This window comes from Martes martes (genome assembly GCF_963455335.1).
Source record: "Martes martes genome assembly, chromosome: 9".
Taxonomy (NCBI): Eukaryota; Metazoa; Chordata; class Mammalia; order Carnivora; family Mustelidae; genus Martes; species Martes martes.
This window is the reverse complement of record NC_137896.1, coordinates 60,195,589-60,212,604: the sequence shown is the minus strand read 5'-3', so window position 1 is coordinate 60,212,604 and position 17,016 is coordinate 60,195,589. Positions and strand designations below refer to the sequence as shown.

The 17,016-nt window shown below is 40.6% G+C and overlaps 1 protein-coding gene across 1 annotated transcript in view; it reads right to left on the bottom strand.

Annotated features, from left to right (window-relative positions):
* Positions 1-5,996: 5,996 nt before the first annotated feature.
* Positions 5,997-17,016, bottom strand: part of AFF3 (ALF transcription elongation factor 3) — a 534,056-nt gene continuing 523,036 nt past the window's right edge. The window contains exons 21-24 of the mRNA XM_080814081.1: positions 15,301-15,394; positions 12,569-12,618; positions 12,184-12,407; positions 5,997-9,724 (exon numbers count right to left, since the gene is read on the bottom strand). Of these exons, the coding sequence (XP_080670207.1) occupies positions 9,603-9,724; positions 12,184-12,407; positions 12,569-12,618; positions 15,301-15,394 (490 nt within the window). The 3' untranslated portion in view covers positions 5,997-9,602. The remainder of the gene's footprint in view (positions 9,725-12,183; positions 12,408-12,568; positions 12,619-15,300; positions 15,395-17,016) is intronic.

Below are 17,016 nucleotides of genomic sequence, written 5' to 3'. Positions count from 1 at the left end.
GGACCCTGAGATCATGACCTCAGCTGAAGGCAGACCCTTAACCTACTGAGCCACCCAGGTAACCCCACAAACTTTTTTATTTTTTGAAGACTGTATTCTCATATTACTTGTTTGATTGAAGATAAATTTTAAAAAAAGAAAGTGGAAAAAGAAATACAGTGAAGGACAAATGGCTGAGTCCAAACTCAGCATGGAACATTTTTGTTGGTCTGCTGTGTTTGAACTATGTCACAATGTAACAGCTTACACTTAGGCATTGCTTTATAGTAAACAAAGCTTGGCATGTAAAAAACCAAAGACACAAAAATCAAAACCTCTCTTAGCAAGAATATTCCAGGCTTTCCCGTAGGTCGTTTTGTTTTTCACTCTAAGGTGACACTTAACATTACCTGCCAAGAGCATTCTCAGATTGGTGTTCCTTTCTGGAAAATGCGCTCATTTGGTCTAGTAGTTCAGATAGGGTCACACTTTTGTAGAGGAAAAGTTAAGTTTGTGACTAGCTGATTGCATTTAAAACAAAATACTGTAACATATGGGAAAGACATTTTACTCAGAAATTCTAGGAAGAGACAGGAGAATGTTTTTGAGACAGAGTGATGTTGATTTCAAGGTTTATTAAGACATTAAAAAAGTAACTTCACTGATGCATTACTATTTACCTCCAAATATAAAGCTGCTAATTCTTCAAAATCCTTAGGACTCATTATGTTACAGTATAGTAAGATGCTTCTCCATTCCAGAGAGTGTTCTGCCCAAGTTTTATGTGATTTCTAGATAGACACAGCAAAATCTTCAAGTAATAAAATAATGCTCAATGATTACATCATCTTTGTACACGTAAATTTAAATTCAGACAAAATATAAGATCTCCCTAGACAACTAGGCTTTCCTAATGCTTTGCCAAAATAATTCACTTTTGAATTGTTCATGATTTGAATGTGGAGTTTTGTTTATTTGCAGTATGATAAATATTGCTATGTGAAAGAAACTTCTTCCTTAGAGAGAGATAAGGGATTTAGCATTTGCCCTTCCTTATGCAGACATGAGCCACCATCAAAATGAAGTCCTTTAGGCTTCATGCATGCAGACATCTTAGAAGCAACCTGGGAGAAGAGACCCCTCTAGAGGAGTAAGAGATCTGGGGGCCCTTGAGAGGATGCATTGGAATTTCCTTGGAAAAACTGTTAAAGAATTTTGAGAAGAAAAGCTGGAGGAAGTGAACTAAAGTGAACTTAAGCCACTGGTCTTTATTCATTGCTTGGGTTAAGATTTTTTTTTTTTTGGGGGGGGGTTAAGATATTTATCACACACTTAAAGACACAGACAAGAGCACATGGTTTCATCAGTAGTAGTGTTGGTAATGTTGATGCTTAATAGACCATTACAACTACTCGAGTTAAAATAGTGGCCATCAACACAGATTCTGGACTTTCTCCATGACCATATCCAAATGGCCTAACAAGAAGTCCCAAAGAAGTGTCACATGACAAAGATGAACTTAACCTACTTTAATATTGAATGACTAGACACAAATGAAAATAGCACTCAACTTTATAAATACAGCACTTTAATCAATGCTACAATGGTACATTTTTATAGCATAAATTATGGAACAGAATTGTCCTACTTAGAATCCTCTTCAATCCTTGGGACGCCTGGGTGGCTCAGTGGGTTAAGCCTCTGCCTTCAGCTCAGGTCACGATCTCAGGGTCCTGGGATCGAGCCCCGCATCAGGCTCTCTGCTCAGCGGGGAGCCTGTTTCCCCCCCCCTCTCTGGCTCTCTGCCTACTGGTCTCTGTCTGTCAAATAAATAAATAAATAAAATAAAATAAAATAAATAAAATCTTTAAAAAAAAAAAAAAGAATCCTCTTCAATCCTGGCAACAATTGTGAGACCAATTCCTGGAAGAGGAGATGAAGGCCCTGTAATCGGTTTCTATGGCTGCTAAAACTGGATCAGTGGAAAAGTCTTGTGGAATGTAAGCAGGTTCCCAAGTTGCTGACAGCTTTCCTGAGCCCAAAATGCAGAATTTGAAAAGATGTCTGATGTGACACACTATGCAGGAATACTGAATTAGAGTTGCCAGGTCCATAAACATCCAAGATGATACAGTATACAATGGTGGAATTTTAAATCCCTGCTCTGATCTGGGGAAACTTACATAGGAGTGACTTTCAACTTGATCCCACAGAACTGTGGAGTCAGCAGGTATTTCTTATGTTGTAGTAGGAGTGTCTGTTCCAGAACATCCTGCCTGAGAAAATGGGACATCCAAGAGTCTAGGTAGTGTATCAGCACCTCCTCATGCTAATAAAATCTATGTTGCCATTCTAGAATTTTTTTTATCTAAAAACTCAGAATTCACACTGGACAAGGTGTTATGCTCTTGTGGAAAAGGTGTTAGTGTCAATTTGGGCCTTAATGAGGATGGATCTTGCAAGACCTTTTTGTACTGGAGAAAGGCTAGGCATTTTCCAGTGAGTATGAAAAGAAAGGATCCTTTAGAATGAGTATTTCATGATTATTTTGATGACATCAAAGCACTGATTTAGGGACACAAGGAAGTGCTGTGTCTAAATAATATAAATTTTAGATAAAATCTCAAAACTTCAATCTAACATATAGGGCCTTGACCTCAGTGGTATGAAACATGCAGATTATTGGTCAGACTTCCAGTTTTTGTTTTGATATCTGGGGCCGACATGTACAAATTTCTAGGTGGGCATCACAAAAATCACTAAGTTCTTATATTGATTTTTCTCTCTCCTGGTACACTGATTAAGGTGTAGCCTGCAATTAAGTGATCATGTCGAGGCAACCTAACTCACTAGAGAAAACATCAATCTATTCTCTCAAGAGAGATATCCTCTTTCCTGAAGCTTAGGACATACCCAAGTCCCTTATGACAGATCTCCTTTCTCAGGGACAAATGTCCCAGAGCAGCTGTCCTCTACCTCCTGGCCCCAAACAAACAAACATACAAACATACCATCAAAGGCACAAGATCTACTTCTTGGAACTCAGCTTCAAAGAAAAGCCACGAGAGCAAGGAAAACGAGACTGTGCTGTGTTCTTTGGCTCTACAAAGATTTTTGAAGCATGGTGTTCAAAAGGCAAATTGCTTTCTCATGGAAGATGGCCCACACCAGAAGCTTGGGCCCAGTGTTCCTTCTTCCTCTTTCCATCTGGACGATCCTTGATTTCTTAAGTTCAGGACTCGATGAGAAAGGGGAGGGTGGAGCTGTACCAGCAACTGGGGTACCTGGCAGACTTGCTGCTCCTGGGAAGGACAGACCCACCCCCCTTCATCTCGTCAGGGGTCTTAGAGCTCTGCCTAGAGGCAGGAGGACTCAAAGTGGTAACAGTAAATGCTGAAGAATCTTACGGAGGGGGCTGTGGCTACCCCACCGCCATCCTCTTGGTCCTCTAGAACCTTGTCAGGAGGGACAGAGTACCATGCTACACAACACACTCCTTTGTATCTCGGTGCCTGTAGATACAGCAGAGTTCTGTTGTTTCCCTTCTGACAACCGTGCATTACCCCTGCTGCGTGTCACAGCTGGGGATCTCAAAACACTTGCCCAAATCTGTTGATTCTCACATTCTGAGGTCATGGGTATTCTGAGTTACATTTCACACAGAGGAAATTGAAGTATGCAAAGGAGCTTTATTCAAGGATCAGGTGCAGCAGATAACGGAGAGGAAGGTTTGGGTACCCCAGTTATTTTTCTGACTTCTCATCGCAACATCCATGAGTTCTCATACTGAGTCCTTGCTTCCTTAAACCTCTGACTGCCTCTAATAACTGTTCTTCTAAAAAGTCAAGATACTAAACCTGACTTATAGAATTTAGAAGGGCAAAACCCCCAAAGGAGCAACAAAATCAACCCAGTTCACAGAGAAGGACATTTTGGGTTGCGTTGGCAGTCCTGGGAACTGCAGGGGATTAATAATCAGATTGCAGATTACTCAAAGGAAAGAGTTAATATTGTTACTTCACCACACAGGTAGGCCTCAGAGAGAGCCGGCAATGCTATGGAAGTGTCTATCACTAAATCAGTATGTTATATGCTTAGAATTTTTGACATCTCAACTACATGGCGATACTTGCGGTTTTGTGATCTCTCGTTTTGGAAGATGAAGGTAACAGAGAAGACTCAAAGAGTGTTCTTAAAGAAGTCATATACCTTTGGCTACTGTGGACAGAAAGCTGTTCGGTCAAGCAGTGCATATTTCTTAGCATTAAGTATGTTCTCTTTGCTCATGTGGACATCTAGAAATCAAGAGATGATAAACACTGGGGGAAGAGTCAGTTTCATCTTATGGAAAACTGAGGAAGGGGCTGAAGAACAACACAGAAAGCAGAATATTGTGATTATTTTTATCACCAAACAGCACTGTTTGAAAATCCTACACACCGGTACTATTTTACATTGTCTTTGGATATAAATAGTCTCTGATGGGCTTTTTCTATGTCAGAAATGAGTTGAAAACAAGTCCTTGATTCAGTTCTTCAGGCCCCATCGTTACTTCCTGATGCTTAAAGACAAATGCTGATCCTCGTGTCGAGTTGCAATTAGTACTTCGAATTCATCCCTCAGATCAGTGTGTTTAAAACTGGCTCTAAGAGGCGGATTTTCAAAATAACACATAGGGATTTAATCCCCTGATTCCCATTACTGTGAGTAAGAGCTGTGAATCTAAGTGCCCTTTGGAGCCAGCTCAAAATTACCCCCTGGTGCCTCAGAATGCCAATTAAATCATAAAAGCCAAAACTGTGGTCAGATGTAATTAGTTTGAGAACAGAGTTTTGTAATTTTCCTCATGCCACACAAACTGACCCTTCTGATGACATATACAGAATAATTCAATTTGGACAAAGAGAACACAAATCTCACGTCTGAACATTTCTTGTTCTCTTTGCCAGGAAGCTGGGATATCGAAAACTGCTTGAAAAATTGTCGGAAATGCAGTTTATGTTGTCAACTTTTCTTTCTTTCATTAAAAAAAGTTTCTTTCAAGATTCCAGTTGACGCAAATTTCATTGAAAATGTGTTACTTCTTAAAAATAGGATTCTGAATATAACAGACTTCAATAGCAGGCAAGTAGTATAAGAGAAAGACAGTTCTTGGAAGACTGTTGAGCGTTTCTTAGCCCAAAACCACTTCTGAAAAGAGCATCAAGGTCCCTGGAGCAAGCACGGCCAGTGTCCTGTCCTGGCCATCTCTGGGATGAGGTGGTCTCCATGGTGGCCCCAAGCTAGGGTCCTGCTGCCTGATAAGGACATTGGAATCTAAGGCTATGGGCTGGGTAAGGCGGAGTAACTGTTCTGTTTTTATTGCTGTTTCTGCTTCTTTGGGAAGGAATGGACTGCAAAAGTTGTGAGAAGAGTAAAAATAAGGTTAACAAAAAACCTTCCCACACACGGGGACAGATAATGGCAAGCCGCTATTCTAATATTTCCATCTTTGTTAGTTCAAAATTCTCTTATTTGATTCAACCAAATATTTGCAAGCTTTATTTCACCATGTTGGTTTGAGTTGAAAAAACATGGCACGTATAACTTAGGGAATTAACTTGTGTCGTTAAGAGATGTTGAGTAAAACAGTGTCCCAATGTCCCAGGATTTATGGTGGGACAAGCATCAGTGAACTCAAGCTTCCTATTCAGCGTTTTCTGGGATACTGGTTTGTGTCCTTCTGCACATGTGTGCGTGCATATATATGCTGGGAAATGGGAAAGACAAGTAGTAAGCTGTAGTTATAATGAAGAAAAACATGCTTCTGTCTTGCCCTTGGAAAATATCAGACCTAGTAATGATAATCTATGGGAGCTGCATTTAAAAAATTCATGAAACAACAAGATTGTTTCTGAGGAGATTATGAACCGGGGACCCGAATACTTATTTGAATATATTTTGATCCAGTTTCCTCGAAAAATATTCACAGAGATTGGTGGACTTTCTTTCCTTTTTTTTTTTTTTTTTTTTAACATACAACGCGGTTTCTCTCATTTACAACATAAATCATTTAATGTAACATTTGCAACCTTAGAAAGGCAGACATATTTAATTCAGGTCAGTTTATAAATTCCAATTTCACATGGATTAAAAACTGCAGATAAATTAAGTCACAATAATATCCTGTACATGCATTAAGGCTGGTGACTGCTAAAGTCTCTTGGGTATCTACAAACAGGAAATCACACACAGATTACTGGGTCTGAAGAGTGTCTACATCATTAAAAAAATCTTGCTTTTTTTTTTTGGTGATACAGATTTCAACAGTAACTCTGGAAAACTGTGAAAAATGTTATTTAAAAATATATATGTATATACTACTGCACAGTTTCAAAGATGTGATTCATAAATAATGTTGGCTGCACTGATTAATTTTGTAACAATTACTGCACTTCCAAGGTGATATGAACACGCAGTGACTTATACTCAATGTTAGGCACTAGTAATATCCTTCAGGCATACTACAGTTTTATGTTAGCTGTATTGTACATATATATTTTTAAATGTATGCATTTATACAAACTGTGTATATTATGTATGGGATGTCAGAAATGTACATATCACTGTTATATAATACACACATCATTGTTTTACATACTAGGATAAGTTTTAGTGCAGAAAATCTCATTGCATTGCATTCCATGTGTTCAATCTAGTACACAATTTGTCAACTCTTCAGATTATTTTTCCAGTACATTCTTCTTTAGATAGTGGGTCCGAGTTTCCATTTGCAATTTGAATGTTTCCAGAAATACGTGTTTTAACCAAGCCTTTCCTTCCAGGCACAATCCTGCACATAAGTCTGATCTGTATAGAGAGTAGTAACAAATCCCAGATTTTGATCAGGAATGTATTTGGGTAACTTTCTTTCAAAGGTAACTCTAATATTGTGATAAAGGAAGGCATCCACTCAGGTCATGGAAGGGTAAGGTCAGCTGAACTTGTGTTGAACTTCTGAGGAAATAATGTGTCTTCAAACAGAAAAAAATGATAATAGACATTATATGTTTAAATGGGAGAATCTATAGAAGAATCTACATGAATAACTGTGAGCAGTGGTTGTCTTTGGGGGATGGGACATACTACTTTCTACTTTATACATTGCTGTCTTTGTTTGAATCTTTACAACTAGCATGTATTAGTTTTATAATCCAAAACCACAAGAAAGGTATTCCTACTTTGAACAAAGCTAAATAAAAGGAACAAGTTATGAATGACTTTCACAAACAACAATCAGAAGATGGTTCCTTACCAAAATCACCTACGCCAAAGCAAACAAAAACTGCTGTCCTCACATGGTCTGTTGATGAGATCAAAGACAGGGAGGGACCCTACATGTTCTGACCATTCCCAAAATGACCAGTTCCAAGTTTTGCTGGGAAACATGGGCCACCTAAGTGCTTAAAATGCTGTGGGCACAATCAGCCAGGGGCCACTGGTGTGTTTGCCCTGGGGTTTTGTGGGTAAGCACATCATGGGGCTCCCGTAAGACCTGTGACTTTAAGGATGGGCAGGGCCAGAAAGCACCCCGGGAATACATGATGAGGACCCTGAGGTTCATCATCCCTTTACATGTGAGTTTCAACTTTTCATCCGAATTCAGCAAGAGGAAGTAGAAATAAGCCCTGGTCCTCCAAAAAACAAGAAACAAAAAAATCCAAAATTTCCTAAATCAGACTCAAATTTCCAACATAGGAGGGGATCATGAACTCTGCCAACAACTAGTGAAAGGGATGTGAGGAATACCTCAGATAAATGTAAAATAGAAATATTGGTAATATTTCTAGCTGCTTCAGGGGTGAAGCCAAATACAAATTTTACAAATATTTCACTGGCTTCATTTCCCTTCGAACCCTTTACTTTCGATTCATTTCAGATCACCAAAGTTGCTCAATCATTTTGAATCAGTGCTTAGAATTACAGCTTATTTCCCACCCACAGGTCAAGTGACAAAAATATGACCATTACAACCAAACCAGTAAGAGCATCAGGGGGGAGCATATATCACTATCTATTATAAATGCTTTGTGCCACCATCACCTTGGAAAATGGAGTGTTCCACATACGGCATGCACCTGTCTTTTTCAGACCATCCTGGTACAATTCTGTCAAGTGAGAGGCTTCAAGGACATTATTTTTGTTTTTAAGGATATGGCAAGGTCTATCCTCTCTTGTAGGAATTTTTCTTTTTACCAGTATTTTTTATATCCAAGTATATTTAACAAAAAGACTAAATCTAGGGCACGATAAGAGACTATTAAAGTTTCAGACAAAAACTGTAAACAAGACGTCAAAAAACTAAAATGTAAACTTCATTTAAAAAAAAAAGAAAAGAAAAGAATCAAGGGCAACACATAAACATACCAGACACTCGGGATGGAAGCACGATGCTGTGGTCGCTGCTACCCCAAACAGATGAGCAGTCTTTGCAAAAATAACTTACCCTGCACAGTAAGCAGCTTGCTAATCAAAGCCTGAAACACAGCCCCCAGATTGAAATGCATTAAAGGACTGCGTTCTGCCCAAAGAGTGAGAGGATCAGTCTCGTGATAGCGAATGGTTCTCAGCCTGAGAAGCAGCTGATACAGACTCCTAGTGAAGAGACATTCTAGAATATGTCCTAATTTGGCCAAGAACATTTGTAAGAGAGCTATCGCAGAGAGAAAAGACTTGAAAAATATTGGCTGATGAATGCCATGTGGCTCTGTGGCCACCATGTCACAGTGGCAGGAAGAAACAACACATGTGCTGGGTGGGCTTGTCATGGCACGTGCAGAAGCTTGCAACTCTTGACTGAGCTCTGAGCACAGCTGTCTTTTAGTGTCGGTTAGCTTTCAAAGACACTGACTTTTTGCCAGATCCCAGTGCCATGTACATATGCTTTTGAGGGCAGGGCAGGGCCGGCCTGTGGGATTTGATCCATTTGCTCATGATGCTTTTAGGTGATAAGTTGGATGGAAGGGGTGGGGAGTAGACAAAAGGCAAGGTATTTGGTCACATGCAAGCTAGTAAACGTCAGGCACAAAAATAACTGACTTCTTTTCATTATTCAATTACCCATAAATACACACAATTAAAAATTAATTGGGGGAATAGTATATTAATACTGAAAGTAATCAACAATGTAAGAACTAGGTTCATCTTAACTGGCAGTCAAGCTTTTGGTGTGCTGTCTTGCACCTGGTTAACTAACCCATGAGATTTTGGTTGAATGTTCTAGAAGTCATGGTTTAGCTTTGAAACAGAAAGTGTGTGTGTGATTTTGTGTGCGTGTGTGTGTGTAAGTGTATGTTCTCTAATCAGAAACCTCTGCTCACTTTGCCTAGTTTGGGATTACGGAAACTAGACAAAGAAAACATGTTCTCAAGAGCTGTGTATCTTACACACACACAGGCAGATTCTTCAACACCCACACACACGTACCAACACACATGCCCTGGGAAAAGACCATTGTTCGATGCTGAGGAAATATTCACCGCAGTTTGGGAAATGCTGTGGCTGGGGACATCAGTAGCACAGTGTCCAGACACATGGAGCTGTCTGTGGAGAAGAGCGCACAATCCAGCTCATGGGCAAGGTCCCTATGAGAGGTGGGTGCTGTTCCGCAGCCAGTGCAGGCCCTGCTGAGAGTACTGGACCAGATGTTCCATGCTGCTGTGCAGGGTGACAGGCCCCATGAGCAAATCCAGGTCGTTGAAGAATTCTAGGGGACAGAGAGAGTCGTTTGAGTGACACACAGGCTAATAAGTGTGCTACCCTGGGAGACCCGAGTGACTTAAGAAAAAAAATTCCCTTCCTCGTCTTTATAGAAATCAAGGATTCTCTATTCTATCATGCAACTTGAGCATTCAATGGAACAGAATCCACAGGTGGAGAACTCATTCTATATCCAAAGGATTCTGTTGTCCATTTCTCATTTAAATGAATAACATTTACTGAGCCAAAGACCAAAGAAAATTTACGTCCTCAGACTGCATTGTCCGTGTGCATGAATGCTTCCTACTCTGGATGGGGGTTGTAGTTCTGTTGCCCCTTATATTGGACTCAACTGTAGCATGTGCTGAATCCCTGGAGTGAGTCCAAGGGAGGAGGCTCTAGGCCCCTGGAAGCAAATCAGAGAAGGGTTCTGAAAAATCCTCCTGAAGTCACATTTTAGTCCTGGGACAGTCTCTAGGTTTGTCCTTTCATTAAATATTTATTAGATGCCAAGGCACTGTGCTAGGCACAGGAGGGTAGAGGTAGGGGAGTATACCATGGGGAATAATGTATAGGCTCCCAGATCTCCTAGAGATCCCAGTATAGTGGCTAATACAGACAAATTCATATGGCTCTCACGCTGTCATAACTGGATCACCAAACAACACCTTGAGGGTAAGTATCTCGGAGAAGTTTTTCAGAGGTGCTCATATATATGCTGAATAAAGTCCTGCTGGAGAAGGCAAGGGAGAGGTTAGAGAAGACTCTCAGGTGGCTGGGAGGATAGCCAAAGCAGGAATCCAGGAGCAGAAGAGGGGAGGAGGAGTGGGTCTGGGAAGCAATGCCAACTTTGCACTGGACATGCAGCACTGAGCCCCCTGGTAGGAGATATCCAGTAGACAGCTGGCAGTGCCATCTGGAGCATGACCTGCTCAGGGTCTTCCAAACTGGTCATGTCAATTTTGTCCTGTCCCTTCTGTTTTGTTCACCTGTGATGCCCACCCCACTCCATAATCAGCCACACAACTATTTGTTTTTCAAAATCCTGTCCTATGCCAGTTCCTCTAACAAGCCTTTCTTGGTGGCCTCAGTCCCCTGGCATTGACCTCCCTTGACACTCCCATTAGATTTTCATGGGGCACCATCTCTGGGATGCGTGTTATGTACTATCTGGTTTTATTACCAATTTCATATACTCAGGACCCATCTGCTTATCTGTGCCATTAATTCCTCATCTCAATGTGGACATTCTGGTCTTGTCCTCAGAAGCTTATGCTATCATCTGAACAAAATTCACATTTCATGGCTTCAAAGTGAGGTCAGATTTGCACTCTCACCGGCTGCTGGAGGGAGAGTAGTAAATTGGTATAATCTTTTGGGAGAAAGTTTATAATATATGTCAAGATATATAATAATATGTATCTTAAAGGAATCTACTATACCTGTTAACACCCAAATTTGCCCTCTGATGAAAATAATCAGAATATTGACAATGATTTATATGAAGGTATTTATCATAACATGATTTGTAATAGGATAAAAAATTGGAAGTGACATAAATTTCCAACAAGAAGGGGATGGTTTTGAAAAATCATGATACTTTATGACTACATAAGCACTATTATGACAGTTTTCTAGAACCACCATCAAAGATGTTTTTGAAGAAGTGAGTGACATGGGAAAATGCCTGATACATTGTTAAATGGAAACAGACAGGATATAAGACTGCATATGGACTGCAATCTTATTTTGATAAGATCGTGCATATTTGGAGAAGACTAGAAGAAACTACAGTAGAAGGTTAAGAGTAATTATTTCTTGGTGTTAAGATTACTGATAATTAAAAAACATTTTTCTCCGTAGTTTTTCACATTTTACAAATTTAGCCACAGTAGACATGTGTTTGTCTTACAATCTGTGAAAAGAGAAACCTTATTTAAAGAGAAATAGAGCTTATTGCTACCTAGAAAACACTCCCTTTTCAGTGGTAAGTGGTAGGTTCCTATCACGTAAGTAGCTAGGAACATTCATCCTCATTAATTAATCAGTTCATTAATTCAATGTTTCAGCTCCCCAGCTGTGTTCTAGGTACTGTGGAGGTGCTGGGAACACTAAACTGAGTAGAAGATTACCCCTACCTTCAACGAGCTCACCATCTCAAGGGAAAATAATGCGCGTGTGCGCACGCGTGTGTGTATCCATATAGGTGTCTACATCATTTCTGTGTACCTGCATCGTGATTATCTCTACCTCCATCTCTAATCTCCCACAGTCAACATTAAGGTCGGTCAAGGCACAGGAGGCCGTGAATGAGGGGGAGAGGTCAGGCAAAGTTTCATACAGTAAGTGACAACTCCTATTACGTCTTCTCGGGTGAATGATGAAAACTTGCTCGATGATGTCCAGCATCAGGCTGGCTCCCCGAGATGTGATGGAAACACACGCACACTCCCTGGAGGCACACACCTCTGTTCTCCTTGGCCAGGTTGTCTGCCATCTCCCAGTAGTCATAGCTGTGGAGAATGCTGTTGGTGATGCTGACGTGATTGGCTGCCATCTGGTGGATGCGCTGTGGGATGCTGACGATGGTTGAAGGGGACAGGGCGTTGGCATTGGAGAGGCTCCCCTGAGATCCCACGGAGCTGGTTGGGGAGGGGTTGGGAGACATAGGGGATGGGGTTCCAGTGCTCCTGGAAGGGGAGAGTGTAGAAAAACACAAGAGTGTGGAGGTTGGTACTGGGTGAGGTAGAACAGCCCTACCCCACCCACCACTACTGTAAGCAAAGCAGCACATGGCCCAGCATCATGCCGTGTCTCATTTATCACCTTTACTTTGGAGAAATGCACTTACTTTCCACTGGCCCCCCATGGAGATGGGGCTTGGGCAGCTTTAGATGAATTCTGCAGGAAAATAAAAACACTGACAGTGAGTCCATCTGTTTAAGTTTAAACAGCTGACAGTAACATGTTCTTAGGTGACTGCTGAGAGAAGTAATGGCAAAGACTGCAGATAAAATGAAGACTCACAGAAACTGAATCTGGGAAGTTAAAATTACTAGGCTACTGGTTTCTTTTCTGGATGCTAGTGGCGGGCAGGTGCATGGCCTGCTGGATTTCACGGTGGGCTAAAATGGAGAATTCACTCCACAGCCTGGGTTTTCATGCACCAAATTCTATGTACCAAATTAAATAATAATCCTGAGGGTCTGTTGAATCCTAAACCAGCCTAAAATTTTTCAACTAGCTTAATTTTCCTGAAAAGGAAAAAAAAAACAGCAGGAGTACCCCCCACACCTGCCACACCCACTGAGAACACCTTATATTTAAATGTAGGGCATATCTACAGAAACCACTGACATACATTTAATGCCTGAAAATATATGAGACACCAAATTCTATTGTTTTGACTTATGAAGCTTAGGATTGTTTCTTTTAAAGGAAATTGCTACTGAATTTTTCTAAAAGAAAGATTAAAATATATGTCCTTAACAGAGTATTCAAAAACTGATTAATCTGAATATTTTGATTTAGGATGTTGTGTTACATGAGCTGGTTGTCTGCATCAGGCATTGAAAAGAAGTTTTGCCTGTGGCAAGGAAAGTCGCTAAATGTACAGACAGATTTCCCCTCTGAAAGCCTGATAATGCATTCTTGCACGTAAGTCTAAGGGACTAGTAAAAAAAAGAACGGTCTTTATGATACTGATGTGAATTTTCTAAAACAGCCTGAACGTGGTTCCCCAGAGACAAGGTGTTTCTTTTGGTTAAAAAGGACTCTAGGAAGTGGTGAGTGATTTTTAGTTTTTAGTGGAGGTGTTACCAAAATGGTAAGAAATGGCCTAACAGGTGGCAATTCTGCAACTGCCTTCAGGCCTCTTCTATTACCAGGAAGCCCCATGACTGTAAAAACATACACGAGAACCAAGTCTTTTTTTTCAGAGGCAGCTCAGTATTGATAAAACACAGTCTTTATGGACAAATTATCATGGCCACCTGAAGCTTTCATAATCCCTGAACTTTTTTTTTTTTTTTAAGATTTCTTCCCTCCCTTCCTTCCTTCCCTTCTACCCTCTCCCAATCTCTCTCTCTCTCTCTCTCTCTCTCATTTTCTTTCAAGAGCAAGGGAAGAGGGAGAGAGAGAAGCCTAAGCAGGCTCCATGTGAAGCACAGAGCCTGAGGCAGGGCCCAATACCACAACCCTGAGATCATGACCTGAGTTGAAATAAAGATTTAGACGTTCAACTGACTGAGCCGCCCAGGCACTCCCATAATCTCTGAACATTAAGTACCATTTAAATGGCTTTTAATTAAGGATAACTACTAATAACCTCTGGAGGTGAAACCCAGATGTTTAAGTTGTGTTCTTTGCCCATTCTGTACATATTCATGAATGGCATTCATACGTGCTAAGAAATTTTTGTATCCCTTAAAAGTTCTGTTAGCTCTGTGGCTTGCAGAGTTCAGATTCCTTTTTTATTCAAGCATTTTTTTTTTTTAACTCTAATAATGCTCTTCAGTATTAGCTCTTAGATTCTGACGTTTTGGAAACGACCTCTTGGCCTTAGGCCCCCAAAGTAAAGGAATAGGCTTTGTCTGTTCTTGTCATTATGACACAGAACGGTCAATGTGTCAAAACAGTTCTCTCCTTGCGTTAGCACCCGGTTACGCTACATGCTTGACCAGGAAGCCAGTGGCATGCTGGACAAAGCCCGTGGAAACTCCAACACAGCCTGGTCAACAGAGGTGGTCTCTAAGAAGCGGAGGTTGGGGAGTAAATTAAAGGAACTAATTGATGGTGTATATCTGACAAAGGGTTGTTGAGGTAGAAGTGGTATACATTTCTTTTTTTTTTTAATAAACATATAATGTATTTTTGTCACCAGGGGTACAGGTCTGTGAATCGCTAGGTTTACACATTTCACAGCACTCATCATAGCACATTACATTTCTTGTTTCTGAAGATAAATGGACAGCAAGGAGACTGAGAAATCTCAAATGAATTATAACTTCATGTCCGTTTCACAAGTACAGCAGACAAGATTTTCTTTTTTCTCATTCCCCCGTGAGAATGATTTCATTTCCTGAGATAGGTAGAAGTTAGCCTGGTTTCCAATTCTACCCTTATATTTACCCCTGCCATTGTCCTAGTGCCTCTGTGTTCCAATGAGCCATTTCTTGTCATTTAAAACAACACCCTTACTAAAAATTAAATGAGCTACTGGAGGGAGATACGAGGAAGTTCTAAGTAGTTACTTCCGAGAAGAAGAAGCTGTAAGCGAACATGAGGAATTTGTTAGCTATGAAGAGGAGTTTCCTAGGACACTGGAGTGGGTAATTGGATCTTCTTTCTCTTGAGACCGTGAAAGTACTTGGACACAAGGCAGGGGGATAAATTAGATGGGCTGACAAGGTCATTCTCTGGGACTTGAACACTGTGAATATATCATAAAGGGGGTTACTGTTGATATCAGAGGGGTCCTGTATGCTCCCCAAAGCCAGGGATTCTACTAGGCTCCTCGAAAATGTCCTTGACCGGGAGACCACTGGGCACAAGCAACAATGCTGCCCACTAGTCAGACAATACCTTGAAATAGTCGATAAGTGCTTTTGAATACTTCACAGCGTGGTCCCTTTTGAGCCGAAACATCCGCCAGTACAGGAGAGCCAGGCAGCGGTAACTGCGGCAAAAGAGAGAAATGGGTGCTGGGAGCATGAGTGTGTCCTCTGCCAACAAGACTTAAACAAAAACTCTTATTGTTCGAAGGCACCCCATATTTATTTCACGATTACGTATATGAAATATCATTATACTTATGTTTATGTCTGCTGAGTATCTGACCTTCCTTGTGTTCAAAAGATCTAATTCAAAATTCCAAGGAGTTACACCATAAATTGATTTACCACTAGATCCTTGCTTTATCGCTTCTTTCCTGGGGCTAAGGGACAGGCCATTTTCTTCTTCTGCCACTAGAGGGCAGTCTCTCTCCATGGAAGGAGTGAGGGAGTGCTAACACAGCTTTCACCGTGACTGGGTGAGTCTCTGGCCAGAGCCACCTTCCTTCCTGACTGCCCCCTGGTGCCCAGGACCTCAGCAGTGTCGGCTTAGCTGAAAGAATAGCTCTTTACCTGTTTGTATTCCCTTCACTTTTAAACTACTTTACTGGACTGGAAGTAGTTCAAATAAAGTAACAGGTACAAATGTCTTATAAGCAGAAAGAATTCAATGTTGAGAGTAGTTATTATTTTATTGTTTTATATTTATTATTTACATATTAGTATTCTATCTTATATAATATGAAGTATTATTAATCATTATTATTTGTTAATCCTAGTATGGAACTTTGAAAAGAACGCAGAAAGCCTTTCCTGAGACATACCCTCTTTTCCTTGGAGCTTTTCACTCATAATTATTTGCTAACTCAGATCTGGTGCTGACATGCTGGAATGCCAACATACCACATACAACTTTCTAGTCTCTTCTGAGCACATCAAACTGCAGATGATGGAAAACTACCCGAGGACACTCTCTTCTGTGTATGTTGCTGTTACTTTCCTTGAGACTTGATTCTCCGCCTTGTAGATTAGGTTCTAGAGTAGAGTGTGAATCACCAGAGAGCAAAGAATGTCGGATTTCTACAGGTAGGTGTCCTGTGATTTGGGAGAGTGGGATGAGGTGTCCCAAGGAAATGTAATGGGGAAAACTATTATCCTCACATAATCAGTACCACTGTAATCATTACAGATATAGAAAAGATCTATTACATACTGGAACAGTTTAAAAGAAATTCTTCTATTATTACAGTGTAATGAACTTGTTCCTTAGACTGATGTGTTGAGAACTTCAGCCCATCATCTTGATTCAGTCATACCAATCCCACATGTACATAGACAAATGGATTATTTTGATTGTGTCTAAAGTGTTAAACACAAGAGAAATGACACTTGGCACAATTCACATTCAAATTATTAAAGCACAGACCTATCTGATTTTAAAGTTGGGTGTGCATACCCACACACGCGTAGGTACGTGCATGTGTGCACACGGACACGCACAGAGTCATACACAATCACACAGGGTAACAACTATTCTTGTGTAATGGACCTGTTGATTCTCAATCACTGTGAATTCAGATCATGCATGGTATAGCAACAAGAAACGGTGAGGACTCTCCCTGGTCACCATTAGAACTGCATTTGGTTTTGCATGTCAGAAGACACTAGAAAAACGTATGCCTTTCAGCACCTGGTTTACCAATGAACATATACAAGGCTGAGGAAGGTGTTTTAAGCTGATATCATG